General features: G+C 41.7%; 1 protein-coding gene across 1 annotated transcript; it reads left to right on the top strand.

Moving 5' to 3' along the window:
* Positions 1 to 1498: 1498 nt before the first annotated feature.
* Positions 1499 to 4710, top strand: LOC111959846 (carboxypeptidase N subunit 2-like). The gene is made up of 2 exons (XM_023981659.2): positions 1499 to 1616; positions 1936 to 4710. Exon 2 carries the CDS (start codon positions 1943 to 1945, stop codon positions 3014 to 3016), a length of 1074 nt encoding a protein of 357 aa, XP_023837427.1. The 5' UTR covers positions 1499 to 1616; positions 1936 to 1942; the 3' UTR covers positions 3017 to 4710.
* Positions 4711 to 16855: the final 12145 nt, after the last annotated feature.

The following is a 16855-nucleotide window of genomic DNA, read 5'->3' as shown; positions in this document are numbered from 1 at the left end:
TCAACATTGTTTCCACGTCATTTCAATTAAATGAAATGACATTAAACCAACGTGGAAGTGACGTTGAATTGACATCTGTGCCCAGTGGGAACCTTGACAGTGGTAATACATTGAGTTACTTTAAATTAAAACATTTTCTGTATTTGTTTGCATAATAGAAGATGCAACCATTGAATAGTAATTGTTTTATAATGCTAATGGAGAATTAATAATGAATAGCTTTTTTATTGCATCTAGGTATAGAAGCGCTTTACATTGTATAGGAGTAACTATTGTTTCTGCACTCACTGGTTTCCCTTAGCTACTGGAGAAAAGGTTGTTCTGAACCAAACATGTCTTCTCTTTCTCCAAACAAATCATTTTGTGGCAGTGCTTTGTATCATACTGGTTCTACTCAGAAGTGCTATTTGCATAGATCTATGAATTGCCATAATAATGTCTTCCATTGCTTATTTATAGTAGCATTGTCTTCCTCTTTTTGCCCTCTGCAAGTCAAGCGCTACCACGTGGCAATGCTGCCATCTGCTGTATTTGTCTCTTATTGAGACCCACTCAGGAAGCCAGCACAACAGCCTTCAGTCTAAATACAAAAATAGATGGGTTCCATGTCATGGTGAAATGAATTGCAATTACACAATATCCTTGCTCATCACACTGGTAGGAATTTCCTGGGTGGTCTGCATGTTCTCCCTGATAGAGTGTGGTTTGATATTCAGCACTCATCTGCTCCCATGGTGTTGTGCCCCAGCTCACAGCGGTTGAGTAATGAACCTCTTTTCCAATCATGTTTCCTCCACTTGATAGCTGGGCTGTGTTTAGCTGTGGGGATCCAGCACAACACATCTTTATGGAGCAGAGGAGCAGCAGACTCCAGGATCCAGGCAGCTAGTAGCATAGTCCTGCTCTCTGCTGGGTTTACAGAGTAAGCATGTGACTTCTAAATGATACGGAGTGAAATAAGGTCTAGTCTTCAAGGAGTGGAATAACAATGTAGCTGGAGTAACCACGTGTGCAACACTTAATGATGCTGGTTACAGTCAGAGATAACAGACAACTGCTGTGTCTGTCATTGGCTAGTCTACTGTAGACCCGGATGTCCTGTAACCCCATCGTACTATCGTAAGTGTTGTTTATTGATGCGGTGCCAAGTCTTCCTCCTCTTTCAAATCAAATCAAAAGTTTATTGGTTGCATACACAGTTTAGCAGATGTTCTAGCGGGTGCAGTGAAATGCTTGAGTTACTAGCTCCTAACAATGCAATAAAGAACCACTCCACCGTCATCACTTCTATCTCCATTGGTACAGTATGTGACTGTGACCAGGCAGGGTGGGAAGTCGGCTCTCTTCCTGCCACTGTGTGAATTATTCACACTGCCATTGTCAGAGCGGCCCTCACCTGTCAACAGGTGCACTAGAGGGGAGTGGAAGGGTTGAAGGGTGGAGGGGGAGGGGGGTAGTGAGCAGACCACCCCTTCTTTTCAGAGGTTGACAGATGGATCAGGTCAGCTGTCTGGTCTGTCTGGTCCGTGTGGTTCATCTGCAGGCAGTCTGGGCTCGACGCAGACATATGCTACATGGTGTGCTGAGTTTTACAATTAGGCTACCACAGACAACAGGTAAGGCGTGGGTTCTTCGTCTTGTTTTTTTGCTTAATAGTGTGCTAAAATAAMTTGCTGTTCCTGTCGCTTTGTCTGTTTGACATAACTGTTGTTAATTACAGGCTAACACTCTAAACCAGCACAAAGTATATTCAGCATACAGTGTTTGAACAGTTGTTGTTTTTAGACAGGGTAAAGTATCTGATGCTTTTCTCAAGCTTGTGGGAGTAGTGTTCACACAAACACTAACAAATAATTCAACGTCATATCATTTTTCAGGATATGTTGTGAAATGCATGAGCCTTTGTTCTTTTATTTGTTCTTTTATTTATTTCAGGAACAGGATGGATCCATCCCATTGGTTCATATTCATCATGTATGTTATCACTTTTCCATTGAAGAAAATTACTGCTTGCTATGACGGGTGCAGCTGCCTCACAGATATAAAATATATCAACTGTTCGGGTGGGAATCTTACCACTCCTCTTAGGAATGTCCCCCACAACACAGAGTACCTGGACCTGTCCAGAAACCTGTTGACAGTGCTCCAAGCAGGTTCATTTGGGACCCTGTGGAGCCTGAGGGTGCTCCTTTTAAAAGACAACAACCTCAGCCATGTAGATGACGGAGCTTTCTCCTCCCTCCAGGGTCTGAGGAGGCTGGACCTGAGCCGTAACCACCTTTCTGCCCTGGGGCCTGGCTTCTCCCTGGGCCTTGAATCCCTAACAGAGCTCCTGCTGGATCACAACCATCTCACCGTCCTGGAGAGTGGGGCCTTCCACAGCCTGGACAGCCTCCAGAAGCTGGACCTGAGCAGCAACCTAATCTCCACAGTAAAGCCCAGAGCCCTGGGTTACCTGACTGGCCTGCGCCAGCTCCACCTGGAGGGAAACCATCTAACCTCCCTGGGTTCCGGCCTCTTCTCCACGCTGCGCTCCCTGGAGGTGCTGGGCCTTCGGGGGAACTTGATCAGCTCCACTGAGCCAGGAGTCTTCGCCCCTATGTCTTCCCTAACTCTGCTGGACCTGGCCCTCAACCGCCTAAGCACCCTGGGCTACAGGACCCTGTTGAGCATCCACACCCCCAGCCTCCACGTCCTGTTGGAGGGCAACCCCTGGCACTGTGACTGCGACCTGCAGAGGGTGTTCAGGAAGTTGTCCAGCATCCACAGGGTCTTCCTGGATGACTACCAGGAGCTGAGGTGCAGCCAGCCCACCGAGCTAAAGGGCAGGTCCATGGGAGAAGTGGATGATGAGCTGTGTGTCGGAGAGACTGTGACAGTGCTCATTCTGACGGTCACCGTGGTGGTCACCGTGGTAGCTGCCATTATCATGGCGGAGAAGAACAAGAAGAATAGCGTGGCCAAGAACTGGGAGGAGAGCGTGGGGCTGGACACCTACTGTGACAATTACAATTAAGGCTGTCACCTCCTCATGATACAATAATGAAAACTCACTGCGCCTCAGCTCCCAATGTGGTTAAAGATCTGATTAACAACATTGAATGCAAGCAGATTTTCTTTGATAACTATAACTATTCTCAAAGAGATTTGCCCTCTTAGTTTGTAGAATAGGAAATCTCGTATTGATTCCCTATATAAGGCAGTGAAAGACTTGTTTGACAAGTTACTATTTTGCTGTGACAGTTGACATGGCCACCGTTAGGGAATTTACATACACTACAGTTCAAAAGTTCGGGGTCACTTAGAAATGTCCTTGTTTTTTTTTAAAGAAAATCACATTTTTTGTCCATTAAAATAACATCAAATTGATCAGAAATACAGTGTAGACATTGTTAATGTTTTAAATAACTATTGTAGCTGGAAACGGCTGTTTTTTAATGGAATATCTACATWGGCGTACAGTGGCCCATTATCAGCAACCATCACTCCTGTGTTCCAATGGCACATTGTGTTAGCTAATCCAAGTTTATCATTTTAAAAGGCTAATTGATCATTAGAAAACCCTTTTGCAATTATGTTAGCACAGCTGGAAACTGTTGTTCTGATTAAAGAAGCAATAAAACTGTCCGTCTTTAGACTAGTTGAGTATCTGGAGCATCAGCATTTGTGGGTTTGATTACAGGCTCAAAATGGTCAGAAACAAAGAACTTTCTTCTGAAACTCGTCAGTCTATTKTTTTTCTTTGAAAGGAAGGCTATTCCATGCGAGAAATTMCCAAGAAACTGAAGATCTGGTACAACACTGTGTACTAATCTCTTCACAGAACCGCACAAACTGGCTCTAACTAGAATAGAAAGAGGAGTGGGAGGCCCCGGTGCACAATTGAGAAAGAGGACAAGTACATTAGAGTGTCTAGTTTGAGAAACAGATGCCTCACAAGTCCTCAACTGTACTTGTCCTCTTGCTCAGTTTAAAACATTAACAATGTCTTGTGGTGTACAGCAGGTCAGCCACCAGGGGGAGACTCGTCGAGGCCATGGTGGCAGATGGAGTCTACATCACGAGGCGATGGCTCCCTCTGCTGGACGTGCCAGGTCTCGACGGGCTCTCCAGCCAGGACTAATTGGYGCTGATTGTGGTTGGTGTGTAATCAAGGGCTGATTGCRCACCAGCTGTACGAGTCCCATAAAGCTGCCAGGAGGGCAGCACACAAGGAGAGGGACTGGGGGAAGAAAGGTGACTTCTGTATAGTTGGAGACAGTGCCCGAGCTAAAAGGAGGGAGTTCAGTTTTTTACAGCAAGACCCGGAGTCCAGAAGATGGTATCCCGGAGAGGGTCTTATGGGGGAGACCTATCCTTTTCTTTTGATTTATTATTTATATAAACACCCTTGAAACCGAGCTAATCATACTCTGTCCGTGTTTGATCTGTGTAAAAGTCTCGAACAAACCCCCTGGTCTGCCACAGTCTATACTGTATTTCTGATAAATTTGATATTTTAATGGACAATTTTTTTTTCTATTCTTTAAAAAACAAGGACATTTCTAAGTGACCCCAAACTTTTGAACGGTAGTGTAAGTATTCACACCCCTGAGTCAATACTTTTTAGATCAACACTTGGCAATGATTACAGCTGTGAGTCTTTCTGGGTAAGTCTCTAAGAGCTTTCCAAACCTGAATTGTGCCCCATTTGCGCATTTAATAAAATAATTCAAGCTCTGTCAAATTGGTTGTTGATCATTGCTAGACAACTATTTTCAGGTCTTARCATAGATTTTCAAGTAGYTTTTAGTCAACTTTAACTCAGCCACTCAGGAACATTCACTGTCAACTTGGTAAGCAACACCAGTGTAGGTTTTACCTTGTGTTTAAGGTTATTGACCTGCTGAAAAGTGAATTAATCTCCCAGCGTCTGGTGGAAAGCAGACTGATCAAGGTTTTCCTGTAGGKTTTAGACCGTGCTTAGCTCGATTCCATAGATTTTTTTTATCCTGAAAAACTACCCAGTCCTTAACGATTGCAAGCATACAAACAACATGATGATGCCTATGCTTGAAAATAGGGAGAGTGATACTAGGGAGAGTGGTGTAATGGATTGGATTTTCCCAAAACATTAAGTTGGAATCAGAAGTTTACTTGAACTTAGGTTGGAGTCATTAAACTAATTTTTCAACCACTCCACACTGTCTTGTATAACAAAACTATAGTTTTGGCAAGTGTTAGAACATATACTTTGTGCATACATACATACATACTCGCTCCTCCGCTCTCTCCACTGGCTTCCAGTTGAAGCTCGCACGCCTACAAGACCATGGTGCTTGCCACGGAGCTGTGAGGGAACGGCACCTCCGTACCTTCAGGCTCTGATCAGGCCCTACACCCAAACAAGGGCACTGCGTTCATCCACCTCTGGCCTGCTCGCCTCCCTACCTCTGAGGAAGTACAGTTCCCGCTCAGCCCAGTCAAAACTGTTCGCTGCTCTGGCACCCCAATGGTGAACAAACTCCCTCACGACGCCAGGTCAGCGGCGTCAATCACCACCTTCCGGAGACACCGAAACCCCACCTCTTTAAGGAATACCTAGGATAGGATAAGTATCCTTCTAACCCCCCCCCCCCTTAAAAGAGTTAGATGCACTATTGTAAAGTGGTTGTTCCACTGGATATCATAAGGTGAATGCACCAATTTTAAGTCGCTCTGGATAAGAGCGTCTGCTAAATGACTTAAATGTAAATGTAAATGTAATGCATGACACAGTAATTTTTCCAACAATTGTTTACAGAAGATTATTTCACTTTAATTCACAGTATCACATTTCCAGTGGGTCAGAAGTTTACATACACTAAGTTGACTGTGCCTTTAAACAGCTTGGAAAATTCCAGAAAATGATGTCATGGCATTAGAAGCTTCTGATAGGCTAATTATCATCATTGAGTCAATTGGAGGTGTGCCTGTGGATGTGTTTAAAGGCCTACCTTCAAACTCAGTGCCTCTTTGCTTGGACATCATGGGAAAACAAAAGAAATCCACCAAGAACTGTAGACCTCCACAAGTCTGGTTCATCCTTGGGAGCAATTCCAAACGCCTGAAGGTACCACGTTCACTGTACAAACAATAGTACGCAAGTATAAACACCATGGACCACGCAGCCGTCATACCACTCAGGAAGGAAGACACATTATGTCTCCTAGAGATGAATGTACTTTTGGTGCGAAAAGTGAAAATCAATCCCAGAACAACAGCAAAGCCTTGTGACGATACCTGGAGGAAACAGGTACAAAGTGTCTATATCCACAGTAAAACGAGTCCTATGTCGACATAACCTCAAAGGCTGCTCAGCAAGGAAAAAGCCATTGCTCCAAAACCACCATAAAAAAGCCAGACTACGGTTTGCAACTGCACATGGGGACAAAGATCGTACTTTTTGGAGAAATGTCCTCTGGTCTGATGAAACAAAAATAGAACTGTTTGGCCATAATGACCACCGTTATGRTTGGAGGAAAAAGGGGGAGGCTAGCAAGCCGAAGAACACCATCCCAACCGTGAAGCACGGGGGTGGCAGCATCATGTTGTCGGGGTGCTTTGCTGTAGTAGMGACACAAAATAGATGGCACCATGAMGCAGGAAAATAATGTTGATATATTGTAGCAACATCTCAAGACATCAGTCAGGAAYYTCAAGCTTGGTRGCAAATGGGTCTTCCAAATGGACAATGACCCCAAGTATACTTCCAAAGGTGTGGKAAAATGGCTTAAGAACAACAAAGCAAGGTACTGGAGTGGCCATCACAAAGCCCTYACCTCCATCCTATAGAAAATTTGTGGGCAGAACTGAAAAAGTGTGTGCGAGCAAGAAGGTCTACAAACCTGACTCAGTTACACCAGCTCTGTCAYGAGGAATGGGCCAAAATTCACCCAAATTATTGTGGGAAGCTTGTGGAAGGCTACCCAAAACGTTTGACCTAAGTTAAACAATTTAAAGACAATGCTACTAAATACTAATTGAGTGTATGTAAACTTCTGACCCACTGGGAATGTGATGAAATAAATAAAAGCTCAAATAAATCATTCTCTCTACTATTATTCTGACATTTCACATTCTTAAATAAAGTGATGATCCTAACTGACATAAGACAGTGAATTTTTACTAGGATTAAATGTCAGGAATTGTGAAAAACTGAGTTTAAATGTATCTGGCWAAGGTGTATGTAAACTTCCGACTTTAACTGTAACACTTTTTATTGAGGAAAAAAAGTGAAATGCTTTGCCACACTTTTAGCAATTTTACTTTAAAGCCTTGTTGCAAACAGGATGGATGTTTTGGAATATGTTTTAGTCTGTACAGGGTTCCTTCTTTTCTCTCTGTCATTTAGGTTTGTATTGTGGAGTAACTGCAATGTTGTTGATCCATCCTCAGTTTTCTCCTATCACAGCCATTAACTTTGTAACCATTGGCCTCATGGTGAAATCCCTGACCGGTTTCCTTCCTCTCCGGCCACTGAGTTAGGAAGAACACCTGTATCTTTGTAGTGACTGYGTGTATTGATACACCATCCTAAGTGTACAGTAACTAAGAACTTCACAATGCTCAAATGGATATTCAATGTTTGCTTTTATTAATTTTACCCATCATGTTAAACACAATTATTGCACAAAGAGTGAGTTCATGCAACTTATTATGTGACTTGTTAAACACATTTTAACTCCATACTTATTTAGGCTTGCCATAACAAAGGAATTGAATACTTATAGACTCAAGACATGTCAGCTTTTCATTTTTAATTAATTGATCAATTGAAGAAAAAAAATGTTTCATTCACTTTGACATTATGGGGTATTGTGTGTAGGCCAGTGAAAAAAAAGTATATTTAATAAATTTTAAATTCAGCCTGTAACACAACAAAATGTGGAAAAAGTCAAGGGGTGTGAATACTTTCTGAAGACAAAGTAGGTGCTGCAGTTGTCCGTCAGTCTTTGCAGTTACTTGGGCAGTGAACTCCATTATAATTAAAAAGAGGAAGAATGAGATGCATGGGAAAAAAGAGTCTTTGGAATCCTTTCTATGAACCAACCATGTACTGTATAATGCATTATTAATACATGTATAAAGATTTTATTTCAAATAAACCAGGTCATTCGAGCCCCAGATGCTGATTGGCTGAAAGACGTGGTATATCAGACAGTATACAACGTGTATGACGCAAAACTACTTGTTTAATGTTCTAATTACGTTGGTAACCAGTTTATAATAGCAATAAGGCACCTCGGGTTTGTTGTCTTTGGTCAATATACCATGGCTAAGGGCTGTATCCTGGCACACCGTGTTGCGTCGTGCATAAGATCAGCCCTTAGCTGTAGTATATTGGCCATATACCACACCCCCTCGGGCCTAATTGCTTAATATCACACATAATGCTATAACCATTCATTAGCTGACATCTGGTTCATTTACTGGTTCATATAGGCTAAACATGCATAACACACAGACAAGATTCATTGAATTGGTAATCAAGGGTTTTAAGATATCAAATGACCTTTTTTCCCCCCTCACCTTAGCAGTTGTTTTAATGGCATCCTGATTAGAATTGTGTTAGTCTGGTATCTGAATTATTTATCTTACTCTACTTCAGCCTGCATGTTTTATCATCATGCTCCGTATCGCTGTAACCACATCCTGGTTGGCTCGCATCCAGCATGTTTCACAGCTCTACTTTGCATCTCAGAGAGTGGTCAAGGTGTTTCCATTAATTCGCACAACATTACATAATTAACTCTGCTGGTTTCGAGTCAGATATATAATTAAATATGGGGTTATTTTTACAATTTGCATTTGAACTAGGCCTGCATGAAATCTTAAAAATGTCAATAACTGAAAAATTGAAGAAAGCACCCTGATTTATCTAGGAAAGTTTTTCATAGATTTGTATGTCCAACCAAATCCAATCCAACCAAATGCAAATGTATATAGGTTTAATATAAGTTTTTCATAAATTTGTACGTCCAACCAAATCCAATCCAACCAAATGCAAATGTATATAGGTTTTATATAAGTAGTCTACCTTTTGGTTAACAGATTAACTAACTTTCGCAGAAGTTGGTGTAATATCTTTTCTCAACACCAGAGGTCCCTAAAGATGGTCATACCATAGATTTTTATTCAAGGGCTTCTTTGACTAAATAGTGTACCATCCAAGATTACCACTAGAGGGTAGTAGATCTTTAAAGTGTGCTGGTGGTCCTTCACTTCCTTGATTCTATTGCTGCTTGCTGCATTTGAATTACAGGATGATCCAGATCAGTGACTTTAAGGAGAGTTTGACACGGATACAACTCGGCACAACTTGGCACTAGCATCTGTAAAACACACAATCAGCGGTTAATCCACGTCACAGGGTACAATACTAACAGGATATCCTTTCATAACAACAACATCCGATGTGAGGGCAGGCCACGGATTTTTGCATCAGGTTCATTTAAACCTTTTATTGGCCCCCATACTATTTGGATTCACACTCTAGAAATGCCAACAACAACAACAACAACAACAGAAACACTCAGATTAGACGCCAAGACATTCAGCGTAGCCTGTGTCCTTGTCTCCCAGTTGACAGGAGAGAAGATAACTGATCAGGTAAGTATGGTGTTGTCTGAGGAAGGATGTTGAATGGAATGACTGGAATCCTCACAACACTCTGGCAGACAGACAGGGTATTGAATGTTGTCTCTAAGATTAAGACTGAAGCAAACAAGGGAAATCACTGAGTAACCCCTTCAATGTATCTGAATTTTGTGAGACAAATGACTTGTGCATAATATCTCAAAGTCCATCACTGCAGGCTTTTTTTGCATTTCAATCCATTCAGCTGGTAAATTACTGCCAATCATGCAAAGTAACACAAATCTGTTCGTGGGTTGTTATTTCAAATGAAGACAATTTATCCAAAGAAGATATACTTGTGAGACTGTTTGATATTTGAGATTACTCAAATAGATATATAAATATTTTGTGTTTGTGCATGGATGTGAAATAACAAACGGTTATTGCTTTCCATTTTATATTGCAAAATGCAATTTTCTGTCTGAGATATTGAGAGAGAATACAGTATGCAATCTACGGTGACACCAGCTGTAGATAGGATGAGAAAATCCACTTAAATGTAATAAAGTCACACGGAACTTGTCTAGAGAAAGTTGTGAGAAATAAAAAAAAGTCTACCAGTTTAATTTAAGGACCAGAAAATTGACAGCTGTGCCATATAGATCTCAAAATAGTTGGGAAGAGAGTTTCCATGTACCGATTCCTTTGGTACATGGTTTATGAACTGATACAGAAAACAACGCTGGATTCAAAACATAGAGTTTTWCTATTGAAATTATGATAAAAATTCTTGCAAACAATATAATGTTATATATATATGTGGGATACAACCATCCCAAATCTGCAGATTTAGCTGTGAAGAGATAGAATCATTAGATAATTTGTTTTGGTACTGTCCATGTGTAGCTTGTTTTATGTCACAGAGGAATGGCTGACGAATTGCAAKATMTACCTCTGCAAATAGCACTCCTGGGGGATTTAAAAAGTCATAGTCAATCGATTAATATTATAATAATAATCTTAGCAAAAATATTTATCTTTAATTTACAATATGTACAGTGGCTTGTGAAAGTATTCACCCCCTTGGCATTTTTCCTATTTTGTTTGTATCATTTTATTTACACAACATGCCTACCATTTTGAAGARGCAAAATATTTTATATTGTGAAACAGARGAGAAATAAGACAAAAAAACTAAAAAGTTGAGTGTYCATAACTATTCACCCCCCAAAGTCAATACTTTGTAGAGGTACTTTTTGCAGCAATTACAGCTGCAAGTCTCTTGGAGTATATGGCTATAAGCATGGCTCATCTAGCCACTGGGATTTTTGCCRATTCTTCAAGGCTAAACTGCTCCAGCTCCTTCAAGATGGATGGGTACCGCTGGTGTACAGCAATCTTTAATTCATACCACAGATTCTCAATTGGATTGTGGTCTGTGTTTTGACTAGGCCTTTCCAATACATTTAAATGTTTTCCCTTAAACCACTCGAGTGTTGCTTTAGCAGTATGCTTAGGGTCAAGGTGAACCTCCGTCTCAGTCTCAAATCTCTGGAAGACTGAAACAGGTTTCCCTCAAMAATTTRCCTGTATTTAGCGCCATCCACCATTCCTTCAATTCTGACCAGTTTCCCAGTCCCTGCCGATGAAAAACACCCCCACAGCACTACCTGCCACTACCATGTTTCACTGTGGGGATGGGGTTCTCGGGGTGATGAGAGGTGTTGGCTTTTTCCCCAGACATAGTGTTTTCCTTGATGGCCAAAAAGCTAAATTTTTGTCTCATCTGACCAGAGTACCTTCTTCCATATGCTAATTTTTTTCTTTAAGCAATGGCTATTGTCTGGCCACTCTTCCGTAAAGCCCAGCTCTGTGGAGTGAACGGCTTAAAATGGTCCTATGGACAGATACTCCAATCTCCGCTGTGGAGCTTTGCAGCTCCTTCAGGATTATCTTTGGTCTCTTTGTTGCCTCTCTGATGAATGCCGTCCTTGCCTGGTCCGTGAGTTTTGGTGGGCGGCTCTCTTGGCAGGTTTGTTGGGGTGCCATATTCTTTCCATTCTTTAATAATGGATTTAATGGTGCTCAGTGGGATGTTCAAAGATTATGATATTTTTTTATAACCCAACCCTGATCTGTACTTCTCCAAAAATTTGTCCCTGACCTATTTGGAGAGCTTCTTGGTCTTCATGGTGGCGCTTGCTTGGTCGTGTCCCTTGGTGGTGCCCCTTGGTTAGTGGTGTTGCAGACTCTGGGGCCTTTCAGAACAGGTGTATATATACTGAGATCATGTGACAGATCATGTGACACTTAGATTGCACACAGGTGGACTTTATTTAACTAATTATTTGACTTCTGAAGGTAATTGGTTGCACCAGATCTTATTTAGGGGCTTCATAGTAAAGGGGGTGAATACATATGCAGGCACCACTTTTCCGTTTTTAATTTTTTAGAATTTTGTGAAACAAGTCATTTTTTTCATTTCACTTCACCAATTTGTACTACTTTGTGTATGTCCATTACAAGAAATCCAAATAAAAATCAATTTAAATTACAGGTTGTAATGCAACAAAATAGGAAAAACGCCAAYGGGGTGAATACTTTTGCAAGGCACTGTAGAGTCTATGAAAATAGAAAGGTTCAGAACTTTTGTGAAACATCACAGCACAGTTTTAAAATACATGGCAAATATAAATTAATACTTGATGGTCTTCAGAGATAGATAGGAGGGGTTAAGTGGAYCTGAAGGATGGGACTAAAAACAAACAAAAGATAACTATTGTAAAATATACCTTGTCSGTAAAATGTATATAATAAGTAMAAGCTGGAAGTAGAAGCCTAAGAGTTYTTGTCCATTAGTTTACTCCAATAAGGAGAGGGATGGTAGGGTTAGGGGAAAATAAAGGAAAATATATATATTAATATATACATATATATTTACAAAAAAATATATGGGGGATTGGAAATGATGCAGACAATTACATTGATGGAAGCCACAATCTGCAATATTAAAACTGATCTACCCCCTGAAAAACAATTGTAATAAAATAAAGTCACTTGGTATATCTTCTTACTTTTGAGGAACAATTAGTATTACTAAGATCACAGAGAGAAGTCGGACTGAAAGAATGATGGAGAAATGTCTACACAGACAATCACAAGAGCAGACTAATGAGCCTGTTGATMTTTGCCTTGGTTTTACGCTAGTCTACAATAAGCTCACTTAGGCCATTCCGTGTTATTTATCTGGCTATAAGAGGCCCTTCACTCTTGTGTTAGTTTAATGGACAAACAACCACTCAGCAGAATCCACCACAACAAGTCTAAGGGAATCATTTAGTCTCTCACTTTCTGGGTCCCAGGGGTCAGAATCAAACAGTGGGGAGAAACACCCTCTGCAGCCTGGTCAAGCTCCTTACAATTAGGACCTATAATTCTCTCAGGGCATTTAACTCAACCCTAGCCAGCAAACATGCCACTAACTCAAAGGATGGATACGAGTAAGACAATGCCAACCCAACAGTGTCACYGCTGTCGAAAGAACAGGACCAAGGCGATAAATTGACAGAATTTTCACGATAACAATAAACTGAATGATACGTTTATAACATTTTTGTATAATACCCTTAAAACAACTACTACTACTTTGAATGTTGTAGCTATCAATTGTCACATTAACGATCAACCATAGCAAACTTATTTKATTAATTTCATAGGGCCCTATAGATTGTTTATGGTAATGAACGATATCAGCAAACTGTCCACGATAAGTGGTCGGTTTGTTCGGTGTCGATCATTTTCGGTTTATCATCCCAGTTCTACTCTATCACTTCATTCCTGTCTATTCCTCATGGTCTGTTCCTGGTCGTGGCATCCACCTTTCATAAACCTCTATCCTGACCACCAATCTGACTCTCCAGTTACACTAAGCTGTCACTGTCACCATGCACGGMGGGATAGCTCTGTTGTTGTTATTGTGTTGGTTGGGTCGTTTCTTTGCCTGGCTGGGAGCATATTGGCCTGCTGTGCTCTGCCTGGCTGGGATTCAGTATGACATGTTGTTGGAATACACTACTTTAAAATTCATTTTAGAGCCCAGATCCAGAAGGTCCAAATGCTCAAAGACTTGAATCAGAGGCTTCAGTGTTACAGCTACCATTCTGTTTTCTTGTTCTGAATCTTCCCTAAATGTCTAGAGGTGCGTTAAGGACTGTAAACCTTTACCATTCTGTTGACTTATACTCTGTGATCTATTCCCTCTGAAGAGAAGGGAGGATGAAGACAAGCAGTTCAAAGCATTCAAATGATATGACTTCTCACCAAGGTGGGGTCTGGCCTGGGCCTGGGAACTTCTATTGTCAGAAACTGTCAAAAGGAAATGTCGCCGAAGTCACATCCAGCCTTAGCGTYACCGACAGCAAGCCATAGGCTGAARATTGACTCCGTTAGCCKCTTGGCTCCCGTGTCCATAGCAACAGCTGAGGAGGTAGTTGTCACAGCTTGTTTGGCCTCGTGGGCTAGCGTGTTTCCTCTAAAAAGACCCTTGTTTCCAAATCGGGTCAGAGAGAGCATCGAGGGGTGGAGTTAAGTTGGAATGCCCTTGTGTCAAATCGGGTCAGAGAGAGCAATCGAGGAGGGGAGTTAAGTTGGAATGCCCTTGTGTCCAAATCGGGTCGAGAGAGCATCGAGGAGTGGAGTTAAGTTGGAATCCCCTTGTGTCCAAATCGGGTCAGAGAGAGCATCGAGGGGTGGAGTTAAGTTGGAATGCCCTTGTTTCAAATCGGGTCAGAGAGAGCATCGAGGAGTGGAGTTAAGTTGGAATGCCCTTGTGTCAAATCGGGTCAGAGAGAGCATCGAGGAGTGGAGTGAAGTTGGAATGCCCTTGTTTCCAAATCGGGTCAGAGAGAGCATCGAGGGGTGGAGTCAAGTTGGAATGCCCTTGTGTCCAAATCGGGTCAGAGAGAGCATCGAGGAGTGGAGTTAAGTTGGAATGCCCTGTGGTCCAAATCGGGTCAGAGAGGCATCGAGGGGTGGAGTTAAGTTGGATGCCCTTGTTTCCAAATCGGGTCAGAGAGAGCATCGAGGAGTGGAGTTAAGTTGGAATGCCCTTGTGTCCAAATCGGGTCAGAGAGAGCATCGAGGGGTGGAGTTAAGTTGGAATGCCCTTGTGTCCAAATCGGGTCAGAGAGAGCATCGAGGAGTGGAGTTAAGTTGGAATGCCCTTGTTTCCAAATCGGGTCAGAGAGAGCATCGAGGAGTGGAGTTAAGTTGGAATGCCCTTGTTTCCAAATCGGGTCAGAGAGAGCATCGAGGAGTGGAGTTAAGTTGGAATGCCCTTGTTTCAAATCGGGTCAGAGAGAGCATCGAGGAGTGGAGTTAAGTTGGAATGCCCTTGTTTCCAAATCGGGTCAGAGAGAGCATCGAGGAGTGGAGTTAAGTTGGAATGCCCTTGTTTCCAAATCGGGTCAGAGAGAGCATCGAGGAGTGGAGTTAAGTTGGATGCCCTTGTTTCCAAATCGGGTCAGAGAGAGCATCGAGGGGTGGAGTTAAGTTGGAATGCCCTTGTGTCCAAAGGCTGAGATTCATTCTTGTTTAGTTATTGTAATAGTTTGTGTGTTATTTTACATGACCAGACATAAGCTGCAGTATGTATGGATGTTTGTTTGATTTACTGTTATTAATGACCTTTGAAGACGAGCTCTGTAAATAGGTAGCTTATCCAGATTATTGCCCTTGTTACCACTTTCTTATTTTTCAGGACTACTTTTATTTAATAGTGCATTGATTTGGTATTCAGGAAGTGAACCCATTTAGCAACAGGAACCAAATGAAGCACGCATTATCTACTTTAACAATTTATCACGAGGATAAACAAAAAAAATACCTCTTTGACCTTCCCACACATCTCTAACCTTTTCTTTCAAAAGCATTCAGCAAGTAGTCCTAATGCCGCTCACTTGTTTGCAGATGACTGTGAATACCATTAGCTCTTCCGTTTTTATCAAACCGTCTAAAACTCTACAGGGTAAACTAAGTGTTTTTAGTGAAAATAATACATGACTGTTCTTTTTAATGTACTAACACATCAATATGTTTTTCTTCTACAACGGAGTACTGCACGTGTGTGTGTGTGTGTCTGTGTGTGTGTCTGTGTGTGTGTCTGTGTGTGTGTTTAAGGGTGTCTCCTTGTCAAAGAGGTCCCTGAACAGATCCCCAGCCTACGAGGCTCCTGGTGACGTGAAAAGTTTGAGCTCTTCCCATCTCCTGTGAGAGCGCTTGAACTCCAATTTCCTGAGAGACATGGTCCTGTGATCAGAATTTCAATGATTTTGGCCTTGCTGCGAGTGCGGAGATTTCTCATATCGCCACTCAGTGAGTGTCTTATATATCCACAACATGAACAGACTGCTATGGGACTGGTGTCGAGTAATGGACAGTGATGGATAAAGAGGAGGGCAAGTTTATATGTTTGCTTTTACTGCAGGATGAGATTGAACTATCTTGGGCAAACGCTGATCTGGTGATTATTCCCTTGCAGAGTTAACATCCAGCTGTCAGAATTTCCTTGAAATGTATTGTGACGTACTCTGTACTGTATTGTGACATACTCTGTAATGTATTGTGATGTATTTAAACAAAAAAAACAAAAATTCACCTTCATTTAACCAGGTAGGCTAGTTGAGAACAAGTTCTCATTTACAACTGCGACCTGGCCAAGATAAAGCAAAGCAGTTCGACACATATAACAACACAGAGTTACACATGGAGTAAAACAAACATACAGTCAATAATACAGTAGAAAAATAAGTCTATATACAATGTGAACAAATGAGGTGAGATAAGGGAGGTAAAGGCAATAAATAGGCCATGGTGGCGAAGTAAATACAATATAGCAATTAAAACAAGAATGGTAGATTTGACAGTAGATGAGTGTGCAAAGTAGAAATACAGGGGTGCAAAGGAGCTAAATAAATAAATAAATACAGTAGGGGAAGGGGGTAGTTGTTTGGGCTATTTATAGATGGGCTATGTACAGGTACAATYATCTGTGAGCTGCTCTGACAGCTGGTGCTTAAAGTTAGTGAGGGAGATAAGTGTTTCCAGTTTCAGAGCTTTTTGTAGTTCGTTCCAGTCAATGGCAGCAGAGAACTGGAAGGAGAGGCGGCCAAAGGAGGAATTGGCTTTGGGAGTGACAAGTGAGATATACCTGCTAGAACGCGTGCTATGGGTGGGTGCTGCTATGGTGACCAGCGAGAAG

The sequence above is a fragment of the Salvelinus sp. IW2-2015 genome, linkage group LG36 (assembly GCF_002910315.2).
Source record: "Salvelinus sp. IW2-2015 linkage group LG36, ASM291031v2, whole genome shotgun sequence".
NCBI lineage: Eukaryota > Metazoa > Chordata > Actinopteri > Salmoniformes > Salmonidae > Salvelinus > Salvelinus sp. IW2-2015.
The sequence above is the reverse complement of the archived record's forward strand: the minus strand, read 5'-3'. Positions and strand labels throughout refer to the sequence as shown.

What these genes read in the sequence shown, in the direction of transcription:
- LOC111959846 (XM_023981659.2), top strand. Translation starts at nt 1,943, where the DNA reads ATGGATCCATCCCATTGGTTCATATTCATCATGTATGTTATCACTTTT.